This window comes from Equus przewalskii, chromosome 31 (assembly GCF_037783145.1).
Source record: "Equus przewalskii isolate Varuska chromosome 31, EquPr2, whole genome shotgun sequence".
In the NCBI taxonomy this organism is placed as follows: Eukaryota; Metazoa; Chordata; class Mammalia; order Perissodactyla; family Equidae; genus Equus; species Equus przewalskii.
The window spans coordinates 19,229,278-19,255,506 of record NC_091861.1 but is presented as its reverse complement, the minus strand read 5'-3'; the positions used below and the strand labels follow the sequence as shown (position 1 = coordinate 19,255,506).

Below are 26,229 nucleotides of genomic sequence, written 5' to 3'. Positions count from 1 at the left end.
TTTAATATACAGCACTTAGAAAGGATTATTAATAGTAATGCCAAAAAATGAAAGCTAGATTAATGACCGTACCTATGAGGAAAAGTTCATTCAAATACCATTAAAAGGAGAACATGGAAAAATTAAGTTCAACTTAAACTTTCTACTCAAACTGTTTGCTTTAGCACAAATTACTTTAATTATCTTCTTCCATGAAAGCTGTATTTTATTTAATTTATTTTTTTGAAGAAGAAGATTAGCCCTGAGCTAACATCTGCCACCAATCCTCCTCTTTTTGCTTAAGAAGATTGGCCCTGAGCTAGCATCTGTGCCCATCTTCCTCTACTTTATGTGTGGGATGCCTGCCACAGCACGGTGTGATAGGTGGTGCATAGGTCCATGCCCAGGATGCGAATTGGAGAACCCGGGGCAGCTGAAGTGGAACATGTGAACTTAACTGCTATGCCACCGGGCTGGCCCCAAAAGCTCTATTTTAAGGGAAACAAAAAAGAAAACAATCCTAAACCATCAAAATAAAAATCCTAGCTTGCTCTTAATTTGCTACACATAAAATAATAGATTGTATTTGTTTTTAATATTCACAGATTAAATATTTTGGGGAAAAGGGGAAATTGTTTTATAATTAAAGTGTTGACTTTTAACGTTTTTCAGATGAATTCAAGTTCTTTATGAAAAGGCTCCCCATGAATTATTTCCTCAACACATCTACCATCATGCACTTGTGGACAATGGATTCTAATTTCCAGCGCCGCTATGAACAATTGGAGAGCAGCATGAAGCAACTTTTCCTAAAGGCGCAGAAAATTGTACACAAGGTCTTTAGCCTCAGCAAGCGGTGTCATAAACAACCCCTCATCAGCCTGCCAAGACAAAGGTAAGACATTTGTGTCAAAGCAGACAACTAAGGACTTTGTTTTGACAGTGAGCTCTATTTTCTGAATGCAGGTGTGGTAATAATAGATATCACGGTGTTATATTACTAGAGATAATTTGAAGACAACATATTCTCTTAAGTCTCAAAATAATAAAACATACTTATTTCCCAACATCATAATACAATGAGGAATGCGCACTAACACTTGTTTCTTTTCTTTTCTTTTCTTATCGAAATCAAAAATCATTCTAACTTGTTATGTGTGGTCGTTAACTAATAATTGTATTACAGTGAACAGAAAAACACAAAACCCTAGAGTTAGATTGTAAGCAGAGGAAGGAAGCCTGACCCCAGAGTGGAATTTCTCCATAGTAATTTTCAAATAAAAGAATTTAAAGTTTATTTTCTTTGACTGGTGTTCAGGATATCATAAAGCTCATTCTACATGAATCTCTGAAAATTGCTGTGGAAGTTTGTAATAGTTTATGTAAATGAGGTAGATTATTAAAATATTTGTTTCTGAACTAATTTTGGAAAGTGTGGTTTGGGGCTTTGCTGTTTAAAACGTATCGATCAGTCAATGCAGTAAAAACTTGTATTTATTTATTTGAAGTCAGGTTAAAAATGCATCGAAATGAAAAGCTAAGGGAAATATAAGACAATCCCACAAAAAATATGTATTTGTTTCAGTATCTCTGTTATAAAATGCTTGAATTTGACTTGATGCTTAAATCATTGAGGAGAAATCTATAATTATAGATTTTTTCACTGGAAAAAAACCTGAAAGTCTATGCATTTTAAAAAATAATTTCAAAATAAGTCATTGGCATTTTTTTTACAATTCTTTGGATTCTAGGATATCCAAAATTTATGCAACCATCCCCAGAATCTAAGTTGAGAACATTTTCATTGTCCAGAAAAGAAACCCAGTACCAATTAGCCATACTCCCACACTCAGCTCTGACTTTTTGTCTCTAGAAATCTGTCTAATCTACTGTTTGTCCTTATAGTTTCGCCTGTTTTGGGCTTTTCATGTAAATGGAATCATACAACATGTGGTCTTTTGTGACTGGCTTCTTTCACTTGACATAGTGTTTTCAGGTTCATCCCTCTTGTGGAATGTATCAATAGTATGGGTATACCACATTTTGTTTATGTATTAATTATTTTATGTACATTTGGGTTGTTACCACTTTTTGGCTAGTATGAATAATGCTGCTGTGAACATTCATGTACATGTTTTTAAGTATGGACATATGTTTTCAATTTTCTTGGGTATATACCCAAGAATGAAATTGATGAGTCATAATATAACTCTATGTTTAATATTTTGAGGAGCTGCCAAATTGTGTCCCAAAGTGGCGTCATCATGTTTTATTTCTACCAGCCATGAGTGACAACTGCAATTACTCCATATCCTCACCAAATGTTGTTATTACCTGTCCTTTCGATCATAGTCATCTTAGTGGATGTGAAGTGGTATCTTTTTGTGGTTTTAATTTACATTTTCCCAATGACTAATAATGTTGAACGTGCTTATAGTCCACTGTATCTTCTTTGGAAAAATGTCTATAAAATTCTTCACCTATTTTTAAATTGTTTTTTATTTTCATATTGAGTTGTAAGAGTAAGTTGCATATTTGGATACCAGTGCCTTATCAGTTGTATGATATGCAAATATCTCCTTCTATTCTCTGAGACCTTTTTTCACTTTCTTTGTCTATCTTCCCTCTCAGGTCAAGCTAACTAGAAGTTTGTCAATTTTGTTGATATCTTCGAAGAACTAACTTTTAGTTTTCTTACCATTCTTTATTATTTTTCTCTTCTTTCTTTGATTTTTCCACTCTAATTATTATTATTTCCTTCCTTCTGTTTGCTTTGTGTTTACTGTCATTTTTCTTCTAGTTTTCTAGAGAGAAAAGTTAGGTTACTGGCTTGAGAACTTTCATCTTTTTTTATATAGGCATTCACAGCTATAAACCTCTCTCTAAGTACTGCTGTAAGTTTTGCTACTTTATGCATCCCGTAAATTTTTTTATTCCCTCCACACATAAGCTGTTTTTTATACACCTGTCTGCATACTTCCAGAGAATATTCTCTAATAGAGAATCGTGGCTGGGGGAAGTCACTTATTTAATTATAATGAACTTTCTGCTTCATTTGTGCGGGTTAAATGCAGTTTGTAAACCACTGAAATAGAAACTTCTACCCTCAAACAAAATAGGAAATGCAAGAGGATGAGCTGAGTCAGGAAGCAAATGGATGAGGTTAGTTATAAACATGTCAACTTTAAGGGCTTAACACGTGCAACTAGGGCTGGATATTTACATCTGAGCTCAGGGGACGTTTGAGTAAGTGGGGTGGACTCGTCGGTGCACAGGAAACCATGAAGGCTTGATATAATACCATGGAAAATGTGTGGACAGAATCTGAAGATATATTTCAGACATGAGTGGAGAAATGGAAACTGCAAATAAGCAGACAGTGGGGTAAAATGTATCATGAGTCACATTGATTTCTAGTAAAAATAAATAGAAGTTAAACATACAAATATGCCAAAGAAGTGTAAGATTTGTAAGGAAAATACAAAAATATGAAACAATTCAAGTTGGATGTGTACAGAATAAATAAGTAAGCACAATAAAATAAAGATGTATTATTTGGAAAGAAATTCGATAAGCTATAGAAATAAATATTTGTTTTCCAAAACTTCTGAACTAAATAAATCAAAGATTGCCAGAGGCGTCTCTTGACTTTCTTTTTTAATTTAGCTTAATTCCTATGTTGGCTATTACTCACCACACACACACACACAATGCAGACTTCTCGCTAAATGAAAGATTTTATTGAATTTAAATTTTTTCCCATCACTATGTTTCTTTTACTAGGAATGCGAGATGTTGTTTCTGTTTTGTGTTCTTTTTCCCATTTTTACAGAATAGTATAAAATGACATTCGAAAAAAATATATGTACTCTAGTCTGTTAGTAGGATACAGTGGAAAAAAGAGGTTGGCTCTTTGTGGGGTATATTTTCAAATATTTTCGAAAAAGGAAGTGGATGATAAATACCAGTGACTCATTTCTATTAGAAATTCCATTTGTTGTCCTGCCTTTATTAAATTTTTATCAGCTTTTTTCTTGAATTTATCCCACCTGAAGAATTGATTTTTAATATCTGACATTCTGAAATCTGGAAAAATAAACAAAAACAAACAACATGAGACCCGCAAAATGCACCTCCACTAATAAGATGGTTTCTTGACACTTTCTGTGTAGGGACAGGGGAGTTGAAGTTTTTCTTTATAACATAGAGTGTAATTCTTTATAACATAGAGTGTAATTGATAAAGCATGACATCCAGATTAATCTTACAAGTCTGCTCTGCCACCACCATTCCTCTCATTAATGCATGTGACATCAAGATCCTCTTTCTTACTTGAATAAATTCTGAAGCCTGTGGTGATCTAGTTTCCTCGGGGTAGTCAACTTTTGTTGCTATTCTAAAACTTTTGAGATAGGTAGCAATGACATAGTTATTTCATTAAAGAACAATAATTATGGCAATTATTTAAAAGCATCCATGGGGGCTGGCCCAGTGGCACGGTAGTTAAGTTTGCACGCTCCACTTCAGTGGCCTGGGATTCACGGGTTCAAATCCTCAGTGCAGATATAGCACCGTACATCAAGCCATGCCGAGGCAGCGCCCCACATAGAAGAACTAGAAGGACTTACATCTAGGATATACAACTATGCACTGGGGCTTAGGGGAGAAAAAAAAAAAAGAGGAAGATTGGCAACAGATGTTAGCTCAGGGCCAATCTTTCTCACCAGAAAACAAAAAAAGAAAACAAAAAAACTGAGTGACTATGCCTAGTTAAGCTCTAAAAAAATAAAAAATGCATCCATGAGTAATTCCTAAAAAATAATTCAACTATGCTATTTTGTACTGTCATGTCTTATTCACAGAGTAGCCAAGGTGCCATAGAAATGTTATGTTTAATGATCTGTTTAAAGGTTTAATAACCAACTCCTAGGGGAAAAATACCTCTGATTTATAGCATTTGCCAATTTTTGTGGTATAAATATTTCCACCATGGTCAATTTCAGAGCACCCATGTGGTGTCACTGAATATGGAGTTGTGAATAAAAATACACGCTTGGCTTTTCTGCACCAGTACTTGCGTGCTGCAGCAAACCACTAAAAATTGATTAAAATATTCTCATGATGTTCTCTCTTAGTCCTTAATAATGGGAAGTGAGATATGATGAAATCACTTCTCTAATGTCACAGAGAAGGATGAGTTTAAGTCCATGTCATTCTTTATCTAAGGCATGTTGTGCACTTCCTATATATGCTCTACAACAGGAGTGAGCAAACTGGTGCATGTGCCAAACTGGCCCTCCATCTGTCTTTGTATCAGCCTGTGAGGTGAGACTGGTTCCTACGTTTTAAATTGTTGATAAACATCAAAAGGAGAATAGTATTTTTTGATCGATGAAAATTGTATGGAATTACTGTTTCAATATCTATAAATAAAGAAGCCACGTCCACATGTTTACATATTGTCTATGGCCACTTACACACGATAATGGCAGAGCTGGGTAGTTTCCACAGAGACTGTGTGGTCCTGAAACCACAAAACATGCTATCTGGCTCCTTACACAAAAATTTTGCCAACCCCTGCTCTAATATAATATGTACTCTGTCTTAAAAAATGTCATTAGATATCTAGGAAAAATCTAGATCCATTTTGAATATGCCCTGGAAGCAGTAAAAATGAAGTGCAGATATGTGATTTACCAGTGGTAATAAATATCCTCAACTTGGCATAAATCTTTTTTGAGATAGAAGAGGACCGTCAGAATCTAATACAATAAATATGGTTACTGTTTTGTTTGTTTTGATAGTTTATTTTGTGAAAATATTATTAAAATCTGTAGCTAATCATCCAATGCACTATTATTGCACAATGTTGGGAAAGGCAATTTGGGAAACTATTGGCCTGGCGATGGGGGCAATGAAAACACATAAGTTGTTGCCAAGCCTTGATGGTGCATTATATAAACTAATTAAGACATGTGATGCACAACATTAAAAGCTACAAAATAAGGTAAATATACCTCTTAAACATTGGGAAAAAATACATTTTACTCGACCTGTTAACAAAATGGAAATCTGTGGAGATAAATTGTAGTTTTCTAACTTATAAACAATAGAAATATAGAAATGAAAAGAATTTTAAGTTATCAGGGCTTTTCTTTTCTGTTTTTTAGCTGAGGAAGATTGGCCCTGAGCTAACATCCATAGCCAATCTTCCCCTTTTTTCTTAAGGAAGATTGTTGCTGAGTCAACATCTGTGCCAATCTTCCTCTATTTTGTATGTGGAATGCCACCACAGCATGGCTTGATGAGTGGTGTGTAGGTCTGCGTCTAGAATCCAAACCCACAAACCCTGGGCTGCCAAAGCAGAGCACGTGGACTTAATCACTACACCACCCGGCCAGTCCTGTCAGGACATTTTTATAAATAGTTTTCATGTATTCAATAAAAGCAATCAAGGATTATAATTCTTGTCTTGTATTAATAAAATATATAATCTCGGCAAACAAAAAAATGTATTTTTTTGTAAGGAACAGAGATAAACTTTGGCTGTATAAAATAATACATAGATGATATCACAGTATTTATTCCTAGAAACTATAGACTAAACATGCGTTTATACATAAGAAGCATTTTTTAGACTAACTGCCAGCTTGGGCAAGAATAATTATAAGGTTATACGTACTACACCCTGACCAAAAAAAAGATGTTTGGGGTGGGGGTGTATTTCAACTAGCCCATTTTAAAGATCTTTAATTTCAACTTTTAAGAGTCACACTGCACAGTGAGTTAAGCAAATTCTCTCTCTTATGTGAGACAAGCAGAATTGACAGTTTAACACTCATTCCATTTACCTTTCGTGACTCATTCCATTTTTGTGACTCTTTTGACTCAAATTCCAGCCACGCACTTACTCTCTACCCTCAACCCCCATTTCCCAGCTGATAACCTGATTTATGGTCTTTTTTTCCTTGTGCCATAAGCACAACAGCTTGAACACTTATTCACAAAATGTACTATATTTACTGAAAATTGATTTAATTACTTTATAGTGGACTACCAAAATTCTGTTTTAAAATAATGTGATTTAATCAAATGATTATTTTCTATATATTTTTCTGCATAATATTTATTTTAAAATCTATGTCATAACCATTCACTTTTTATATGGTTATTTTATCATATCCCATAATCAATTTGAACAAAGTTCTTGTAAATGTATAGATTCAAGTGTTCTGTTGGTGGCTTCAACTATATCATGAAAAGCATAACTTTCAGTCAGGCATTGGCAGTGGTGGTATCAAATTCAAAAAATTATTTGATGCCAAAGGATCAAACGATTTTGTAATACTTAAGTAATGGATCTGTAATGTAAACGCTTAAGTTGGTCAACTGCTTGTAGTAGATTTTGGCTATCTACAAAATTGTGACAATATGAACATGAACAAGATCTTTGAAAAAATTAAAATATAGCAATTTTAACTACACACTGCTTCCTGAGATCACAATTTACGGCCAGTATGTCAGGAGAAATGTCCCACATCCTTTCTGCCTTTGCATTGGCTTTGGAGAAAGAGAGCAGCGGTGATATAAAAACACATTTTGTCCAGATTCATCATTTTTATGACACTATTCACAGTATATTGATGTTCTGCTTCAAACAATGCCCCTCCCAGGTAACAACGCTTACCTGGGAATAGGGGAAATTCAGAACTAAAACACCTTTATAACATTCCTAGGGCAACTTTCACTTTTATTTACCCGTTTTTTCCTGTCACTATTCCCCCTGTACTCTCAACAGAAGAAAAGAAAACTTCTGTGACTAAGTGTTCCCACTTCCTAGCACCAGGTATGATATCCAGATGACCCATACACAAAACAGTCTGCACCAAAATTCAACAAGTGGTTCTTAAAAGTCAGTTGTAATATGGAATCTGAAAGAATATGATTAACATATTGAAGTCTGTTACATTAAATGTTTGATTTATCTTGAACTGTAAATGGATCTTCTACCCATGCATACAAAATCATGCACTGGTCACTTGGAAAATATTGATTGACTTACTTATGAAGATCTCCCAAATGTTGACGCACATCATTATATAATAACAAAAAGTCTCATTCCTTAACATAATCATTGGATTCACAAGAAAAGCTCTTACGTATTTGGAAGCTGTCTGCATCATAGTGGCAGATACAAGGTTTCAAATTTCTAATTTTCACTTGAAAGGTAGAATTTTAACATTGATATTAAATATGTCAGTTGTCTGTTTGTGTTGAGGTGATAAGTTCATTTCTTTCAGTTTTGGTAACCGATCTGCTGAATATCCAAGTCTGAATAACCCTGGTTTGTCTGTCAATCATTCTTTCAAGGAAAGATGGTTTGCCCTTAAAAAAGTGCTGACCTCAGCTTGCGACTGAAGCAATTGCACAGTGCTTTGCCCCAAGGCAGCCATTCTATTTCAGTATGCAGCATAAGTGAACTCATTCACATGCCCATTTTGTTTTGACATATGGATTTGTCCTGAAAATTGAGATACAATAAACTTGTTTTTTACTGCATCACCAAGAACATTTTTAAATAAAACATGCATTCTTTTTGTTCTGCAAGTATATAGCAGAAATGAATATGTCTCTACTAGCACAGCAACTTGGATCCACTGCTAAGTTCTCCAGCAATAGCTTCTCCACCTTTGTTTTTGGCCACATCAATGCAAAATTCAACATGATGCAAAAGAAAAATTATGTTTTAGTATTTTTATAAAAATACTTTTTACCTTGTGCATCCCCTGGTAGGAGCTTGCCCCCCTTCCCCACTGCCCATTTGCCCACACCAAGAACTATGTGGACCACTCTTTGAGTATGCTGCTCTAGGTCAATTTCAGCTCCTCATGAGGATGTAATAAGCCGAGCAGACAAATTGAGGAGCTACCATAGAGTTGCATACCTTTTGCCTTTACTTTTCTTTTTTACTAGCACAATCTCTGATTTCAGCAGAGCACATACTGCCCCGTACCTCAGCCTCCCTTGAACCTAGGATGGATCCATGACTAATTCTGACCAAAAGGATGTAAGTAGAAGGAATGCATGAAACTTCTGAATTGGGACCTTAAAGGACCAAGAGTACATTCCATCTACTTTTACTTCTTCCCTCTGGCTAAAACGCCAAGGTGACGGCTAGAAGTAAAACTCATGACAAGAAGAAACTTGTTGAGAATGGGTAGACCCTGATCATTTTGAAGCCACTGCATCAGTGCTGGATTGCTCATGTTTATACTGTTATTTGAGAGAGGAATAAACTGCATTTTCTTCTAAGCCAATATTATTTGGCTTATGTTGCAGCAGCCAAACTTGCATCCCAACTAATAAAAGGAGCCTCCTGAATGGACTCCATATCCTTTAATATTGCAGAATCTGTGATTTAATTAAAAATGGCATTTATGGATTAATACAAGGGGCTTCTGCTGAGAGCAATTTCTTATGAAACTGTAGAGAGCCGTCAGGATATTAATTTTCCTTACATTCCTATGTTATGAAAGAACTTTTTATTATTTTTTGTGTATCAGCCACTCCGTGATGACTCACAGGCATATGTTAAGTAATAAGGAAAGAATCCGTTTAAAGAGTTTAATATTTAGATATCTTCCATGAGTTATCGAGAAGTGGAAAAAATATAGCAATTAGAGAGTACTCAGCCCATGAAAGCTGCTTAAATAATTATTAATATTTTCCAAAACAGAAAACACCCTTTCTTATGTATAGGTCATTTCTAATATATTAATTTTCTGAAAAATGTGTTTCATAGTCAAAGCAAAATTTGTCATAGAGATAACGGCATAAACGCTAAAAGAAACACACTGTTTGTATAGAGTAACTTACAGTAGACTAGATTCTGCCTCAGGGGATCCAGGGAGATAAGTTTTCAAGGAGAGAAGAAAAAAGAAAAAAAATTAGTGGGTTTGTCCCACCCTTCGTGGTACAGGACCACTTCTCAACAGATTTCAAAGTAGGCAAATTGGTCCTTTCCCTCGTGCCACTTTCTTTCACTTAACTCTTGGGGTAGCCTGTGCTTCAGCTTTCATGACTCTAAAATGTCTTCTCTTTTCTTTATAACGTTCCTCCTTTGACCTTCATTCAGCTCAGAAATCATTTCATGATCTTTCAATTTATTAGATCTTGATAGTTGTTAGCTGAAAACAGTTCTTTTAAAATGAATTTGTGCTTATGTATAGAAAGTTATTTGAGTTTTTGAAATAAATTCTTTGCTAGCTGCAACAGTCATTTAGGCAGGGTGAAAAAATAATATCAAAATAAATGAAAATCTGTGGGACTATCGTCTTGTGCTTTCTCTCCTTTGTTTTTATTTAATGGATAAAAGGTGATGTGGAGCCATCAAAAGTCTTGTCACCTTGAAATTTTGTTGAGAGAATGCTGTCAACAGCCCACAATCTACATGGGAGAGAGGTCCAAATTCAAACCATAGAGCCCCTCTTTCTAGATAGCTGCTTTTGATAATATTAACAGAACCAAAAGGCCTTGCTCCTTTCAGAAATTCTGTGGACTTACGCGTATGTGTTTATTCGTATGTGGGTGAGAATAGTGCAAAATGACAACTCATTAGTTCATGATATGTTTCAGGTAAAAATTTTGTAGTGTTTTATTCTTCCTTTCAATTTGTTCATTCTCTCATCTGAGGAAAAGGAAGCCAAGAGCCAAGGGGAATAGTCTTGAGTATAACACATATTCCAAGTAAAAGATATTTGTTCCTTTTACTTTCATGTGATTAACTATGCAAATGTCATTTCAGTACCTCCTACTACATTTTTGTGACATTAAACCAGTCTTCTAAGAAAGATGAAGAGTTCTTTCTCCAACACATTTTTTCCAGTAATGCAACAGAGTTACTGACTAAAATAATCAGATGTGAGAAGAGTAACAATTCAGAGAGCTCCAGAGAATTACCTTAACACGTAAGCTAACTTACTTATAAAAGAAGAAGTCATATTCATAGAATCTTGGAAATAAAGTCTATAAGACCCAAGATTACAAATACCCCTTTTCCAGCACTATTTGGAATTAGTATCACTTTGATTAAACACTCAAAATCAGTTCTGTGTTTGACACTGGCCCCAGATTTATGCAACAGAAAGTAGTTGGAGGGTTCCGCTATCAGTCTTCATGTTCTCCTTACTAAGGGGCTGATGATAAACCTTCAATGTCTTCCACTAAATAACTTGCATCTTGCAAGATATTAATGTTTATTTTCTAAAATAAATACATAAACACATTGATTTTTTTTTTTTTAAGGAGCCAGTCAAGCAAATTTGGAGACTGTAATTACTATAAGCTCCACTTGGAAATCTATAATGTATGAATACGTGCCCAATACTCTATGCTATTCTACAATTAGAAAAAAATAGATTTGTTTAAATAAAGATTTTTCAGAACAAATTTCTTTACTTCCTAAAACACCTGTTAACTCCTCAAAGTATACACTTGGAAAACAGTGTACCATCATTTTTAACCCAATTTTTACAGATTCTAGAATTGTCGTCAGTTGTAGTATAGTCACCTCAATCACCATAAAATTTTTGATAATTACCTGAAGCTAAAAAGTTAAATTTTCTCAACTTCTTTGTTTTCTGAGTACCAGGTACCAATCCTTGACAAATAATTCAATTACTTTCTCAGAAAGACTTGGAGATTATACTGCCTCATCTCTATAAACGTATAACTTGATATGGTCCTGCAAATGAAATACTAATTTGTTTATTAAAACGCATTTTGTCACATTTCGTTTTTATAACATTGAGCTGAGATTTTCATCCCAATATTTTGCACGAGCTGGAGAAATGCATTAAACGCAACTTCCCGTGATGGTTAATTGGTATATGAAGTTACATCACAGAGAGATAAATGTTATGGAGTACAAGAGAATAAACTGATTATATTTTGATATCATATTCACCATCAATGGTTTGTATATGGACCATAAAGCCAGAATCAATGTAGATTTCAGGACACTTATGCTTCTCCAAATCTTATAATGCTATTGACAATAAAATTCTTAGATTGGATGTACTTTCAATTTTTAAGTGTATTGCAATCAGGGCTGAGAGTCAGTCTCATTTCTATTTGAATCACTTCTAAACAATTTTACTTATATTATTGAAGAAATAAATACATGTTTACTTGCCAAGATAAATGGGAAGCTGAACATCATACACTATTGGGATGGTATGGTGGTTTTGTTATCTCAAATCAGAAGCCCATCATATAAATCAGAATTACTATGTTATTCATAAACCTTTCCTCCTGAATATCCCCCCATTAAAAGGCTGTCACCGGAGGTAAACACCATGATGTGGGGGTGATCTAACTTAGAGCAGATAGGATTTTTGAATCTCTTATTCGGTAAAAAAAAGTATATAATAGTATTTACATAAAAGAGGATTAACTCAAAGTTTCATATTATATGAAAGTCTCTTATTATGTCAGCTTTCATACAAGTGATATTGGAGGCTTCAGTGTATGAAGACAAAATTCATCATGTCAAAACTGTCATTGGTAACTATACAGATAAGATAGTATTTGTCCTAAACTATTTCTCATTCCAAATGATGGCCCTAATAAAAAATAATTTGATGTTGAACTAAAGAATAAAAATCAGGTATATCCTACAAATACTGCCTTTTCCCAATCAAATTACTCAATTCAGTGGGGAAAAAATCTCATTTGGGTTGTTTTAATGATCAATTGAGTCTAATGCTTAATTTGGTAACACTGTGTAGAGGCAGTATGCAATCTTTAATCTTCAAAACGTTTTGTAATCTTCATGCTGAGGACAAAACTAAAATACAAAAATATCTTTCCTCGCCTCCTTTCATCATTATTATTCATTACATGTATTCCTTATATATGTACATACATATATATGTATGTATATGTACATACATAGGTATGTACATATATGCCAAGTCATTAAAATGGTATATGACTAAAATCCAGAGTTCTTTTCCTTGTGCATTAAAGTATGATATTCTTTTCTGAAAACAAGTGGTTTTGTAAATCAAGAAGGGGAAAACTAAATATTACCAAGATACATACCAGCTTAAATTCCTAACACTGAAGAGAAAAAAGCTTTGAAGCTCTTCATTTGAGGCAGCCACCACAAGTTATAAAGTGAGTGAATAAATTTGAGAAATCAATGCCAATTGAAATTAAAATCCCCTATCTCACAATCCAGCTGCACTTCAGACAGCAACAAATAGAACACAAAAGAACATTGATGTGACAGAACTCACAGGAGAAAATGAAGGTCAGTTTGTTGTGGTATTTCTGTTAAACCCAGCAGGAGGAGTTCATGGAGGTTTCTTAAAGGAAACAAAAAAGATCAAGGCTGAGGTAATACCTTTTATTGAGCTGAAATAAAGTTAGTTCATACAAGTAACAAAGCTACAAACAAAACTAAAAACAAAATAGTAAGATTATAAGGAAAGCCTATCAATTTTAAAGGATATGTGTATATCTCCTCATGTTAACCTTAACATTATCCTGAACACACACACCCCCCCCCCACATCCTCAACTATATATTTAAAACATGATTATGATTTTTGTTTCGTAACCTCATCCAAACTCCCATCGGAATGAACAAAATTATACCACTACCTGAAGTTGTGAAATCATTCAATCCATATGCAGAGATCTGGAAAGGTTTTTGAAAGATATACTGCAGGAAGCAAACAGGAATGAGGGCAAAGCTGATCCATCCACAATTTACCACATCCATGTGAAAGAGCCACCTAAGCAGCAGATAGAGGAGACAGGCAGTAAACCCATCAATATCCTTGAAGCCAGAGCCCCAGGCATCCCATGATAAAGGGTGATAATTCTGGGGTTGACTTGCTAATGAAAACTGTCATAATTGGCTAGTTATCAGCTAACGTGTTTTAAGCACAAATTCTGAGTTAAACTCTTCTAAATGCTTTACCTGTTTTTGCTCATTTAATACAATGTTACAAGTTAGTAGTTAGCGTTATTATCCTAAAATTACAATTGAGAAACTGAAATTTAGATTGTCTAAACAATTTGCAACAAAATTACTCAATTACTGATGGCAGAGCTAGGATCCAAACTCCAGGCACTTTGGCTCCCGAGCTTGGGTTCTTAGTTACTACGCCACAGGGCTCTCTCCAGGTCTACCATGTTTGTTAGAATAAGGCTCCCAGCTCCTGCTAATCCCTCATTGCTAAGGAAAAGCAAAAGCGTGAAGTCCTGAAATGGAATGATCAGAAAACAAGAAAGGTTTAGGAGGATTAAAAACTATGATCATTAAATTTAAATCTAAAATAAAGGCAGTGTACTGTTACAGAAAACTGAATTGGTTTGTTAGAATAAAACCTTAGGAAACTGATCCAATACCGTAAATAAAGAATGAGGAGTTGTAATTTATGGGGAAAAAAAAGAAAGGTGTGTGAAGGAGATGAAGTATGCGTAATAGAACGTCCATGAGGAGAAAACTGATATCCATTTGAGAAGAAACAGTGAGACAGAAAGAGAGAGAGAGCACTTCTCTTGTAGGACTTGAATCCAGATGAAAAAAGACAGAGTTCCAAGAAAATCGATAAAGGATTGTGTTGCGTAGTGGTTTCCGAGTTAAAGTCAATCACTTTTAGCTAGTCCATTTCAGTGTTTCATAGTTCAGCAAGGACTTTAAAGATTTGGCACATTTTAAAAGCCAATTTATTGTGTGCGTGAACACAAAAGAAAAGACAAAAAGTTTGCATTCTTCATCTCACATGTCCGGTTCCAAAGTCAACAACTATGGCATTTGTCTATCATAGATCCAAGCTTCTTCATCTCTGGATGCGAGTAACTGAAGGCAGATACAGCTAGTGGCTCTTTCTGGATCACAATTCGCCTTCTTGAATTCCTATCTTTCTTCCCCTGGAGAGAACCAGATAAACAGAGCAGTTTGTCAGGAATTCATGTAGTACATGAATATAAAGCCAAATACAGCAAAACTATCTGGAAGCATGAGAGGGAAGCCAATCCCTAGCTTGTCTTCCTTTCCAAGACGATGACTGCAGAATAGTTTCTATTTTTTTCACTGAAAATGTTACCAAGTGAACATGAAATAGAATTTTTTTTTACTCTACAGAGCTAAGTACTAAAGTGTGATAGATCACTCAATGGTGTTTTGAGAGGAAAAATAATGAAAAGAATTTTATGCTTAGTCAAGTGGTTTCCTATAGAAAGAGGAAAACAAAAGAACATTCTTACATAGGCTGTAATTATTATCTCCCAATATTCCTTCTGAAAATATTACTAGTTAGGTCAACAGATTAATGGAATAATCAATTTAGGAAGGTATATAAACTTTTTCCTGAAATAAAATAAAACATTATCCTTATTAGTTTAGGGACCAAGAAAATAATATCTGCTATAACTTTATTATTACTATTGCTTAGTAACTTTTGCTAGTAAAATAAAACTTGCATAGAGAATTAGCAAAAATAGAGATATTAACATTTAAAAGAAGATATGATTATTGGTTGTTGATGACGTGCTTATTTATTGGGAAGTTTCCAGAGAATCAACTCGAGTAGAAAACCAAACCAAACTTAAACAGCATATTCATACAAATGAGTGAAGTTACTAGTTACAAATAATTAAATAGAAAACCAAAAGCCTACTAATAAATGAGCAAAAACATATAATAGAAAAGAAAATATAGGGTAATATAGAAAATATAGTAGAAAAGAAGACTACATTCATGAGAATGTCAAAATATATAATATAACTAAGGAAATAAGCTAAAACAAAACTCTTTAGGATATTAAGGGAAATTTTAAGTAAATCAAGACCTTACTCATGTTTCTGAGTGGAAAAAATTATAAAGATATTATTTTTCCCTCATATGTATATTGTGTAATTAATGCAACATTAATCGAAATTTATCTGGAAAAAGCAAGTGTGCATGCGTGTACAATTTTCAATGGAGTTGTAGGCAAAGACTTGGAGGTGAGAGAACAGGAAGCCATGTGTATACCTGGAGGAGAAAACTACAGGCACAGTGATAGCAAATACAGAGCCCTGAGGTGTAATTTGGCCTTCTATGCTTAAAGGATAATAAGGAGCCCCTGTGACTAGGATGCAGTGAGCCAGGAGATAGTAAATGAAATGTGGTCAGAGGTACTGGAGTGGGGCTGGCAGATACTAGGGAAAGGCAACAAAGCATCCAATTTTTTGGATATTTTACAAGTATCAAAATTAGGTATGTTCACAGGCAAGATTTCTCCAACCTTTAAGGTTAGAAATGTCGTATTATTTCAGTTTTTCCAGGCTACAGGAAACTACAGAAGGCAATTCATTTTATAATGCCAACACAACTTTAATCTGAAAAAAGTAATATAAAAATGGAAACCAGAGATGACTATGCTTAAATGTCTCCTTTAATTATCAAAAGATACAGTATCTTACTGGAAGGAACATGACGACCTAGGGGAAAGGGTACATAATATTGCATTGCAATTTCCTTAAGGCACCAATGTCTCTGATGGCGTCACAGTTGAAGATGACATTGTCCATTCATAGTATTCCGGGTCCATCATGAATTTTCATGTCACCAACTTGGAATCAGATACTCTCCAAGGACTTCACTTTGTTTTAGAGTAGACTAACATTGACGATCGAAATGTGGGTGCTGTGGACGCCATTCTATTTGTTCATGTGAGCACTGGGAGCAGACATTAACTATGAGCCACATCAGTCACGGCGGAGGGGGGGGGGGGGGTGGAGAAAAAGATTTTTTGTTTCAAAAACGTGTTGATTTACATTGAACTTTCCTGGAATATACTTGATATATTTTCATGGTTCCTATGCCTGTAAATTAGTCAATGTTTCCCTTATATGTCTTACAGAATCCCATACAACAAATAGTGAAGGCATTTTTCCCCTTAAAACTCACTGATTCATTTTCATGGACATTAATACCCAAACAGCCCACCCTGGCATCGTTCTTCTTGCGTGAACTTGTGACGCTATAAGGCCATTGATTCATTCATAATATCCTTTGGTTAAGGTTATTAATGTTCACACTTATGTGATTCTCAAGAAATTAAGTGTTTTTGATAACTTTTCTATTTAGGGACTGGTAATTCTAAATTTTGTAGCCCAGTTACCACTTGTTAAAGGGATATTCCTTAGCTATCACCTTGATTTTTGACTAAAAGGACTTAAAATAGTCACAGGTATACCTCACTAGGGATATTCAGCTACAGCCAGAACGCCTTGGCATAGTGACTGATGTCCATCCTTGTTTGTTGGGTGTTCATTCTGATTGGTTGGTATCCATACAATGCACTTCATTAAATATTTCAAATTCAGCCCTAACACATCCATAAAAGTGTGATTGGTCAGGTAGAGAACTATCTCAATGTTAGGGATGTTGCTCGTTGAACCGCTACTCTCAGGATATTCTACTATCCTTTCCATATCCTCAGAGGGCTTCTGATCCTGCAGGGGTGAGCAGTCAAGAACATTCATTCCTTCAAGCTACCTTGGGAAAAGATTCAGCTGGTTCCTAATTTTCAGCTGGAAGGCTTGACTTCTTTCCTTCCTTCCTTCCCTCCTTCCTTGCTTCTTTCCATCCTTCCTTTCTTCCCTCCCTCTCTCCTTGATTCCTTCCCTCTCTACCTCCCTCCTTCCTTCCTTCTTTCCTTCCTTCCTTCCTTTTCTTTCTTTCCTTTCTCTCTCTCTCTGTCTCCCCTTCCATCCCTTCATGTGATTATTTGATTATTGGATAGTATAGACATTTTAACAATATTAATTTTTCTGATCCATGAACACAGAATACCTTTACCTTTATTTGTGTCTCCTTCAATTTCTTTTATCAATGTTTTATAGTTTTCAGTGTACAGATCTTTCATCTCTTTGATGAAATGTATTCTTAAGTATTTTATTCTTTTTGATGCTATTGTAAATGGGATTGTTTACTTAATATCTTTTTCCAGTAGTTTCCTGTTAATGTATAGAAATGCAACTGATTTTTGTATATTTGAATTTGTATTCTGCAGTTGCACTGAATTCATTTATCAGTTCTAACAGTTTTTTAGATGGAGTTTTTAGATTTTTCAATATATAATATCATGTCATCTGCAAACAGAAAGAATTTTACTTCTTTTCCAATTTGGATGTCTCGTTTCTTTTTCTTACCTAATTCCTCTGGCTAGGACTTCCACTACTATGTTGAGTAAAAGGGGAAAAAATGGAGATTTTTGTTTTGTTCTTGATATTAGAGGAAAAGCTTTCATCTTTTCCCCATTGAGTGTGATGCTAGCTAGCGTCTTATATAGTTTTTATTATGTTGAGGTAAATTTCTTCTATATCCAGTTTGTTGAGAGTTCTTATGAAGTTATCTTGAATTTTGCCAAATGCTTTTTTTGCACGTATTGGGATGATCACATGACTTTTTGCCTTCGTCTTGTTAATGTGGTATATCACATCGATTGATTTGTGTATGTTGAACCATCCTTACATCTCAGGATATCCTCCCAAGGGGAGGATAATAGTCAGAACCTAGATGCATATAAATCAGAAGCCAGACCCTCAAACAGCAGCTATAAAATATGCAGTCATACCCTTTCCAGAAAAAAGACTGGGAGATGGGCCTTTTTGCCGGCTCCTTCTGCAGTCCTGGGGGCATAGCTGCCGTGAGTGCTTGCGTACCCATTAATGACTGCTTCTTCGTTTGCTACAATCCTGTGGAACTCCTGAACCAAGCCTGTCGCCTTTCAGCGCTAGGTGATTTGGGGGCCCCTCCCTTGAATGGCAGCTGAAAGACGACTTTTGAATAGTCCATTGGTGAGCCAGTTTACCTTTTTTCAGATGTTGGGGAGTATCACGTTTTCTTTATTCGATTTCGTCTTTCCTTCCTTCTGTCTTATTATCCGTCGTGGATTAGTTAAATTTAAGTCAGTGGATGTACAGTCTGGAGTGACAGCAATCCCACGATGCTAAAGGTAGTCTGACATGGGGCTGAGAGTCTTGCTGTGCTCCAAGAGCCAAAAATCTTTATAAAGAGAACCATACTAACCTATAGGTGCCCAGTCTTTTATCTCTTTCCACTCCATGCTGATGTGTAATTCTATGAGATCACCTTTATTTTAAACAAGGAAATGGGTATCTATCTTCTCTTCTCTTATATTCTTTGCTCAGAAACCATAGATCTCTCAAGCCAAAATTCTAAAGTCCCAAAAGGAAAACTAAAATTGCTTCCAGGCTTTAAGGAAAGCTTTTTTGATAACAGTTATCGAGGAATATTTCCAGTCTTTCCTTTTATCTCAGGTCTCTTTAGTAAAGCAAGGTCACTCTTTTTTTGTTTCTAATAAAATTTATTCCTGAAACCAAAAGTGAGCATTTTGAGAGTTAGATTAAATTGTCTCAGGAGTACTTCAATTCTGTATTTTAAAATTTCCATTTGGCAGTTATATTTTCATAAATATAAAAATACTTTTGAGAGGCTGCCCTCTCAGAAACTATTAACTTGTGAAGCACTATTAAGAAAAAAACAAAAACTCACTCAGATTAGCATTCCAGGTGACTGCAGTTTTTCAGATAGCATCTTCTGTGAAAACAAAGGTCAACATATATGTGTTAAAAGAGAATTTCTAAGAAAAACTGTAGTGTGAATTCTATCATTTCTTTCCCAAAGCCGAGTATGTAAAAATTAAAATATTTCTTAGCTCTCTTCTTAGTTTCAGCCATATCTAAAATCTCAGTTTTCTGGCTTCTGAGTAGAATGCTACTAAAAATTTTCTTTCCCCATAACTAATCATGTTAAGTATCATTTCAGATGCTTATTGACTCTTCATATATCATGATCTGTGAAATGTCTCTTCAAATATTTTGTTAATTTTTATTGAACTCTTTGTTCTCTGATTATTGAATTGTAATAGTTTTTTGTATATTCTAATGCAAGTATTTTCTCAGATATATGAATTGCAAATATAGTCACCCAGCATATGTCTTGCCATTTCATTTTCTTAATGGTGTCCTTTGAAGAGCAGATCTTTTTTACATTGTGTTGAAATCTAATTTATCAATTATTTTCTTCTGTTGTTAGCACTTTTGAGTCGTAAGAAATCTTTGCCACTCAAAAGATTGAGAAGGTTTTCTCCAATGTGTTCTTCGGGGAAATGAGAAGACTATATTTTATATTTGGTTTTTGCTTTTTATATTTATTTCTTACTTTTTTTTACATATTTATTTTTCATAACTTACATCATCTTTGATCCTCCCGTTAACTCCTTGAGATCAACAAGGCAGACTTTATTATTCTGTTTTACAGATAGGAAAAATGAAGATTAAAGTATTAGGTGATCTTCAAAAGATTATCCAGTTAGAAAATGGTGATGATGATCTCAGATCGCTCTCATCTAGGGCAATTTTCTCTACACTGCCAACGAACATCTCCAAATACCAGAGTATCAATCTAAAGAGGATGGATTTAAATCCTAGGCATAAAATCCTCTTCAATACTGCAAAATAACAAAGAGACATAACAATTTAGTATACATTTAAAAATGGGAATTTTTTATGTAAGAAGCATCAGATCTCTAAAGTATACTAATATCTTCATGGCAAAATTTGCCCAAGAGACAGAAACCAATTGGCATTTGATATTTTCATTCGTAAACTAAATTAAGTACAATATGGAAGAGTTGACACATTTAAATTAGGGGACCTATGAAAAGCAGGCCTCGTTTAAAGAGACATGGCATTAAAATGCTGAAGCGGAGGATCCTTTCAAGGATATTTATAAGAGAGCCAGTGTATCATTCTGCACCTGTTGTTAAGATGAGGTACAACTTCTCAAGCTCCAGATTGAATTGGCTTCAAAGATTTTGAAAAATAGCCTCTCTGTGTGGCAGTTTTTCTCTCGTGAATAGAGATTTGTCTTTTGCAAGAGAGGAGTGGCAGACTGTAGGAGCATTGTCTGCAGGAGCCACCTGGGAAACTTGGCAAACTTAAGTGTCTTAAGATGCTGCTATGAATAGCTTTACAGTATGTGGCTGAAGAGGCGACCAGTACTTTCTGGTGAGTGAATCCGTGGAATGCTAATTTTCTTATCCTTGAATTGTGTGACTAACTCCACGTTCAAGTGTTGTTTTGAAATACAGTTCACTTCATCTCACCAAGTTTGAAAACAGATCCTCCAGCTTTAATTTCAGCATTTTATTTTGTCAAAGGTTTATTGCAATGTTGAGAAAATATCAAAATTAAGTTATGTCTGGCTCTAAAATTTCTGCTTTTAGTAAATACAATTAATGTCGTTTAATCTAAAATTAACGTTTGTGTTTGCAATAGGATCAATAGTTAATAATAGGTTTATATGCATAAATATGGTCCTGTGTCTGGCACATTTTTAGGCAATGTGATAAAGTAAACAGACATCCAAAATAAATTACTTTTTTATGACAGATGACCCCATTTGCCAACAATAGGCATATAATACTGATGATAGTATGACGTATAGGAGTAGATTTTGTATCTTTTTATCTATATAGAAATCTTTATTGTAGATTAATACAGTGTAAGTACATTTTCAAGTTCAAATCAATATGGTTTTGAACATTAGTGAAAAATATTTATATAGAGTTATATCAATACAAACAATATTTGAAAGAAATAACGTTTAAGTAGAGAAATGCTTATGGCCATGTAGGACAAAATAAAAAATACTCAAGTTAGCCCAACTTGAATGTTCTTTTCCTAATATGTCTTTACCCTATTTTCTCTCCTTATTTGCTTGGTAAATTTCTACACATCTTTCAAGACTTGGCTGAAATGTTACCTCCTTTCCTGAAAACTTTTCTGAACCACATTTCTCTCCAACAATTTAGGAATTACCTTTCTCTGCTCTACATTTCTCAATTAGAACTTATGACATTTTTACTAGATTTATTTGCTTGTATGTCTATCTTTCCCAATAGAGGGTGAGCCGCTCAGAGACAAGGACTATGTTTTGTTCATTGTGTAGCCCTTCTGTTTAACATGATGAACTTCAAATACACATTTACAATGGATATAATATTGAGTGTAAAAGAACATAGCTGGGGCTGGCCCCGTGGCACGGTGGTTAAGTTCCCATGTTCTGCTTCTCGGTGGCCCGCCCGGGGTTCGCCGGTTCGGATCCCAGGTGCGGACATGTCACCGCTTGGCAAAAGCCATGCTGCGGTAGGCGTCCTACAGATACAGTAGAGGAAGATAGGCTGAGGGCCAGTCTTCCTCAGCAAAAAGAGGAGGATTGGTAGTAGTTAGCTCAGGGCTAATCTTCCTAAAAAAAAAAAAAAAATAGAACAGAGCTAACATTACACCTTACCTGGAGAAAACTTTAATTGTGTGGACTTATTTCATATCCTATATGGTCACAAAGCTAGCTGAGCTGAACTCTAGATGTCAAACAGCAATCAAGTATTGTCTCTCAGTGTCTACAGTGACTGGAAAATGTTTACTGTTATCCTCAAGTCCCGCCACCCACCTTTCCTTCTAATCCTGTTTACTATCAGATGATTTGGTATGATTTGCTTCACATTTAAAGTAAATAAAATAAGACATAGCATGATTTTGATAGTCGCATCCTCAGATGTGGAAAAAAAGGTATTTTTTTTTTTTTTGATAATGCAATCTTTTTCTTGTCTTGAGTTCACATTGGTTTATAATATTACATAAATTTCGGGTATATAAATTACATAAATAATACATAAATATTACAAAAAATTACATCATTATAGTTTGACTTCTGTATAGACTGCATTTTGTTTATCACCGAAAGTCTAGTTGCCGTATGATGCAATTGTTTAACATTGAGTCATTTATTTTATCAAATGCAGAAATTTGGTCTAAGCATGTTAAGGTGTATTCTTTCTAAATCTAATGATCAACTCTGGTCTGCATTTTCACTGTATTCAGTTGTAAAATCCTCTCTTTAGGGTTATTCCTCTCCTTTACCCTTGGGTTGATTCTAAGCCTAACATGGGTTTCCTAAGCCCCACTCAGATCTCAGATATGAATGTCCTTTTGGTGGCTTCCAGCTTGGTCGCCTGCCCCTATAGCTCCCTCTGAGGCATATAAGATTCAGAATTCGGCTCTGGTTGACCAGTCTGCACAGTCCCTCTGCATCTCCCTCATCTTTACACTCGGGTCATTCAGATCCTTGGTCCTTCCTTCAACCCTCTGGACCAAAGGAAGGAATTGGCTGTCCTGCCAATCTTTCCAAGACCCATCTTTCTCTCTCTTGCTGCTATGTCTGCAAGACTATACAAAGCCAGAGTTCTGCAGGTGTGCAAGCGGGCTGTGGGCTCCCTTCACACCGATCCCTAAACAGGGATGCCATTACAGGCCCCCCACTAAATGCCACCTGTACGCAGGCTCAATACGGGAGACAAAGCATGAAAACTGACCAACATCCGTGCTCTCTGGGTTTCCCTCCATTCTCTTCTCTGGAATGGGCCACCTATCATTTTATGACTCACACTTGTATCCTGATATTTTTTGTTTCCCTTTTGAACTGAGGATTCAGTAATGTAGTCCTTCCGTTCTTAACTGATGCTGCATCTTCCTCTTTGCCTCATTACTCATCACTATGTTTAGCTGTCTTCTTTGGGGAAAGGGATCTCAGAATCCTAGTAAATTAGTTTGAAGTTGGAGAGAGTCAATAACTATGAAGTATTTTTGTAATTTGTTTAAAGCTAGTTTGCATCATCTATAGAATGGAAGATGACAAGAGAATTGTGAAGGTTGTAAGAAACAGCATGTATAAAGTATCTAGTACATAGTAGACAATTAATAAACTGAATAAATACTACTTCCTTTCTTTTCTCTCTGTTAGTTTCCATTTTCTTACCTATCATCCAGTCTTTGAGACATTATAAAATGGCTTTGACTCCATATGTCCATCTTCTTTCTCCATCTTAAAATAATGACTAGCTAAGTGCCAAGTTAAATGGTTTGTCATTCCTTGTCAACCTGGAAATATTCATTTTAAAAACTGGTGGCTTCTGTTCTTCTTGAAACTCTTAACTCTCAATTTCTGTGATCTCACATCCCCTTGATATTCTTCTTGCTTTTTTTTTTTTTTTTTTGGTAAGGAAGATTGTCACGGAGCTAACATCTGTGCCAGTCTTCCTCTATTTTGCATGTGGGACGTCACCACAACATGACTTGATGAGCAGTGTGTAGGTTTGCACCCAGAATCCAAACCCTTGAACCCCCAGGAGCTGAAGCGGAGCACATGAACTTAATCACTATGCCAACAGGCTGGCCCCCTTTTCCCTTTTTTGATCACACTAGTTTCATTCTAGACCATTCTTGCAATCTCTCTCTCTTTTTTTTTTTTCTCAATCTCCATGCATTTCAGGCCTTAATTTTCCCTTGGTTCCAAGTCTAGAGTTCTCATCTAAGAGAATATCAAGTAGTCCAATTATGATATATTTCCATGGCTCCAGCCTCAGCCTCAGATCACTGCAGTGTGTCCTTCACAATGAGTAAATTTTTTTTTCAAAATGAAAACCTGATTGTGTAACATCCTTATTTACTCTCTCCCTATCTGTAATTCCTCATTGCTTATTAAAAAATCTCCTATTTCTATGGGCTTTCACAATCTCCCTCCTGCCTTATTTTCCCAAACCTACTTTAGTGGAGTCTGAAATTAAAAACAGAAGCTTTTCTTCAAGTCACAGTTCTGTCATTATTCATCATATGATGGTGGACAAGACGGAACTACCCTATAGCTCAGTTGATCAATCTATAAATTGGGGAAATGCAATACCTACTCATCTAAATATTGTGGGGATTTATAATAGCTTAATTTTATTGAGTATTTTCTATATGTCAGCCATTTTATAAGCATTTTATATAAATATGTATTTAATTTATTTGGAGTAAATTTAATTAAATGATTTTCTGAATTTAAAGTGTTTAATACATGCCTGAGATACAGTAAGTGCTCAATAATTGATGATCTTGATTATCCCATACACACTTCTTTCATTGTTCTAGTCTTAAATTTGCTTCCTACTAGTGCTTTGGACAAGTCTCTTTTTAAATTAATTTATCAGTAAAAATTGAGATAAGAATAATGGTTCTCCTCAAATTGCAGGACTCATGCTGATTATATGAAAAATGTCTATGTATATAAAGAAAACGAGTTAGATGATGGAATAGAGAAAAATGAGTGACTATGTTGAAATTGTAAGTTCATGTTAATTAAAATTTTAATGATAACCAGAATGATTCAAGCATTATTTTATGGAGTTAAGTATTTTGATGAATGAGATTATTCAAAGAGCGAAGGCAGGGATAAATATTAGAAGTGTATTCCAGGAATGTGTTACATGAAGACTGCAGCTAGTGCATTGTCAGTGGGGTAGAAAAGAAGGCATTCGTTTGACATTGACTGAGTTGACAAGTTGTAGTGGCTAAATGTATGTCTGAAATATGGTGATTTTGTGAAGCCATGCTTGTTGGAGCTTTGAGCACATTGTTAATTAAGTGAACTTTTTCAAAACCCTTTAAGTCAGATAAATTGATTCACGGTTTTCATTTAAATAAAACTAAAGAAAACTGAAAAAAATGAAACTAACGCAGAGTTCTGGAGATTTTGTATAATACTACCATTTTGATATGATTGTACTATACTATAGATAATATACTATGCACTATATATTATAATCTCTGTCTTAGAATATTTGTTCATCATTAAAAAGACAGGAACCCAGCACATGTGCCTTTTACCATAATTGAATGAATAGAAGATCTCCACTATACCCACACACACACGTGCATGTGTGTGTCTTAATTGTCTTATTATTTCTAAACTAAATTTTTAGTACATTTCATGGTAATTTTGTTCTGCAAGAAGTTAGCTTCTATAGTAATATATGTATTGTTTTATATTTATATATTAGTGTAGAGAGAATAAGTTAGAGATGCACAGACATTTTAACAAAATAGGATATAATGGCATATACTGTATTGCATCCTACCTTTTCACTTATAAATATTGTAAACATTCTAAAATGTTCAAATCAAATGAAGAATATAAACTAAGGCAGAAGCAATTATTCATTTATTTATAATTCATAATCTACTCCTCTCCAAAATCATGACTTGAAATGAATATATTGATGCCCTTGTTTATCCTGAGGCTATAATCTAAAATCAGAGTGTCAGATGCAAATTCGTAGGT

The 26,229-nt window shown here is 34.9% G+C and overlaps 1 protein-coding gene across 8 annotated transcripts in view; it reads left to right on the top strand.

Annotated features, from left to right (window-relative positions):
• BRINP3 (BMP/retinoic acid inducible neural specific 3) overlaps positions 1 to 26,229 on the top strand; it is a 394,820-nt gene that overhangs the window by 320,233 nt on the left and 48,358 nt on the right. For all 8 annotated transcript variants that reach the window (XM_070602587.1, XM_070602590.1, XM_070602593.1 and 5 more), the window contains one exon: positions 652 to 874. In XM_070602587.1, the coding sequence (XP_070458688.1) occupies positions 652 to 874 (223 nt within the window). The remainder of the gene's footprint in view (positions 1 to 651; positions 875 to 26,229) is intronic.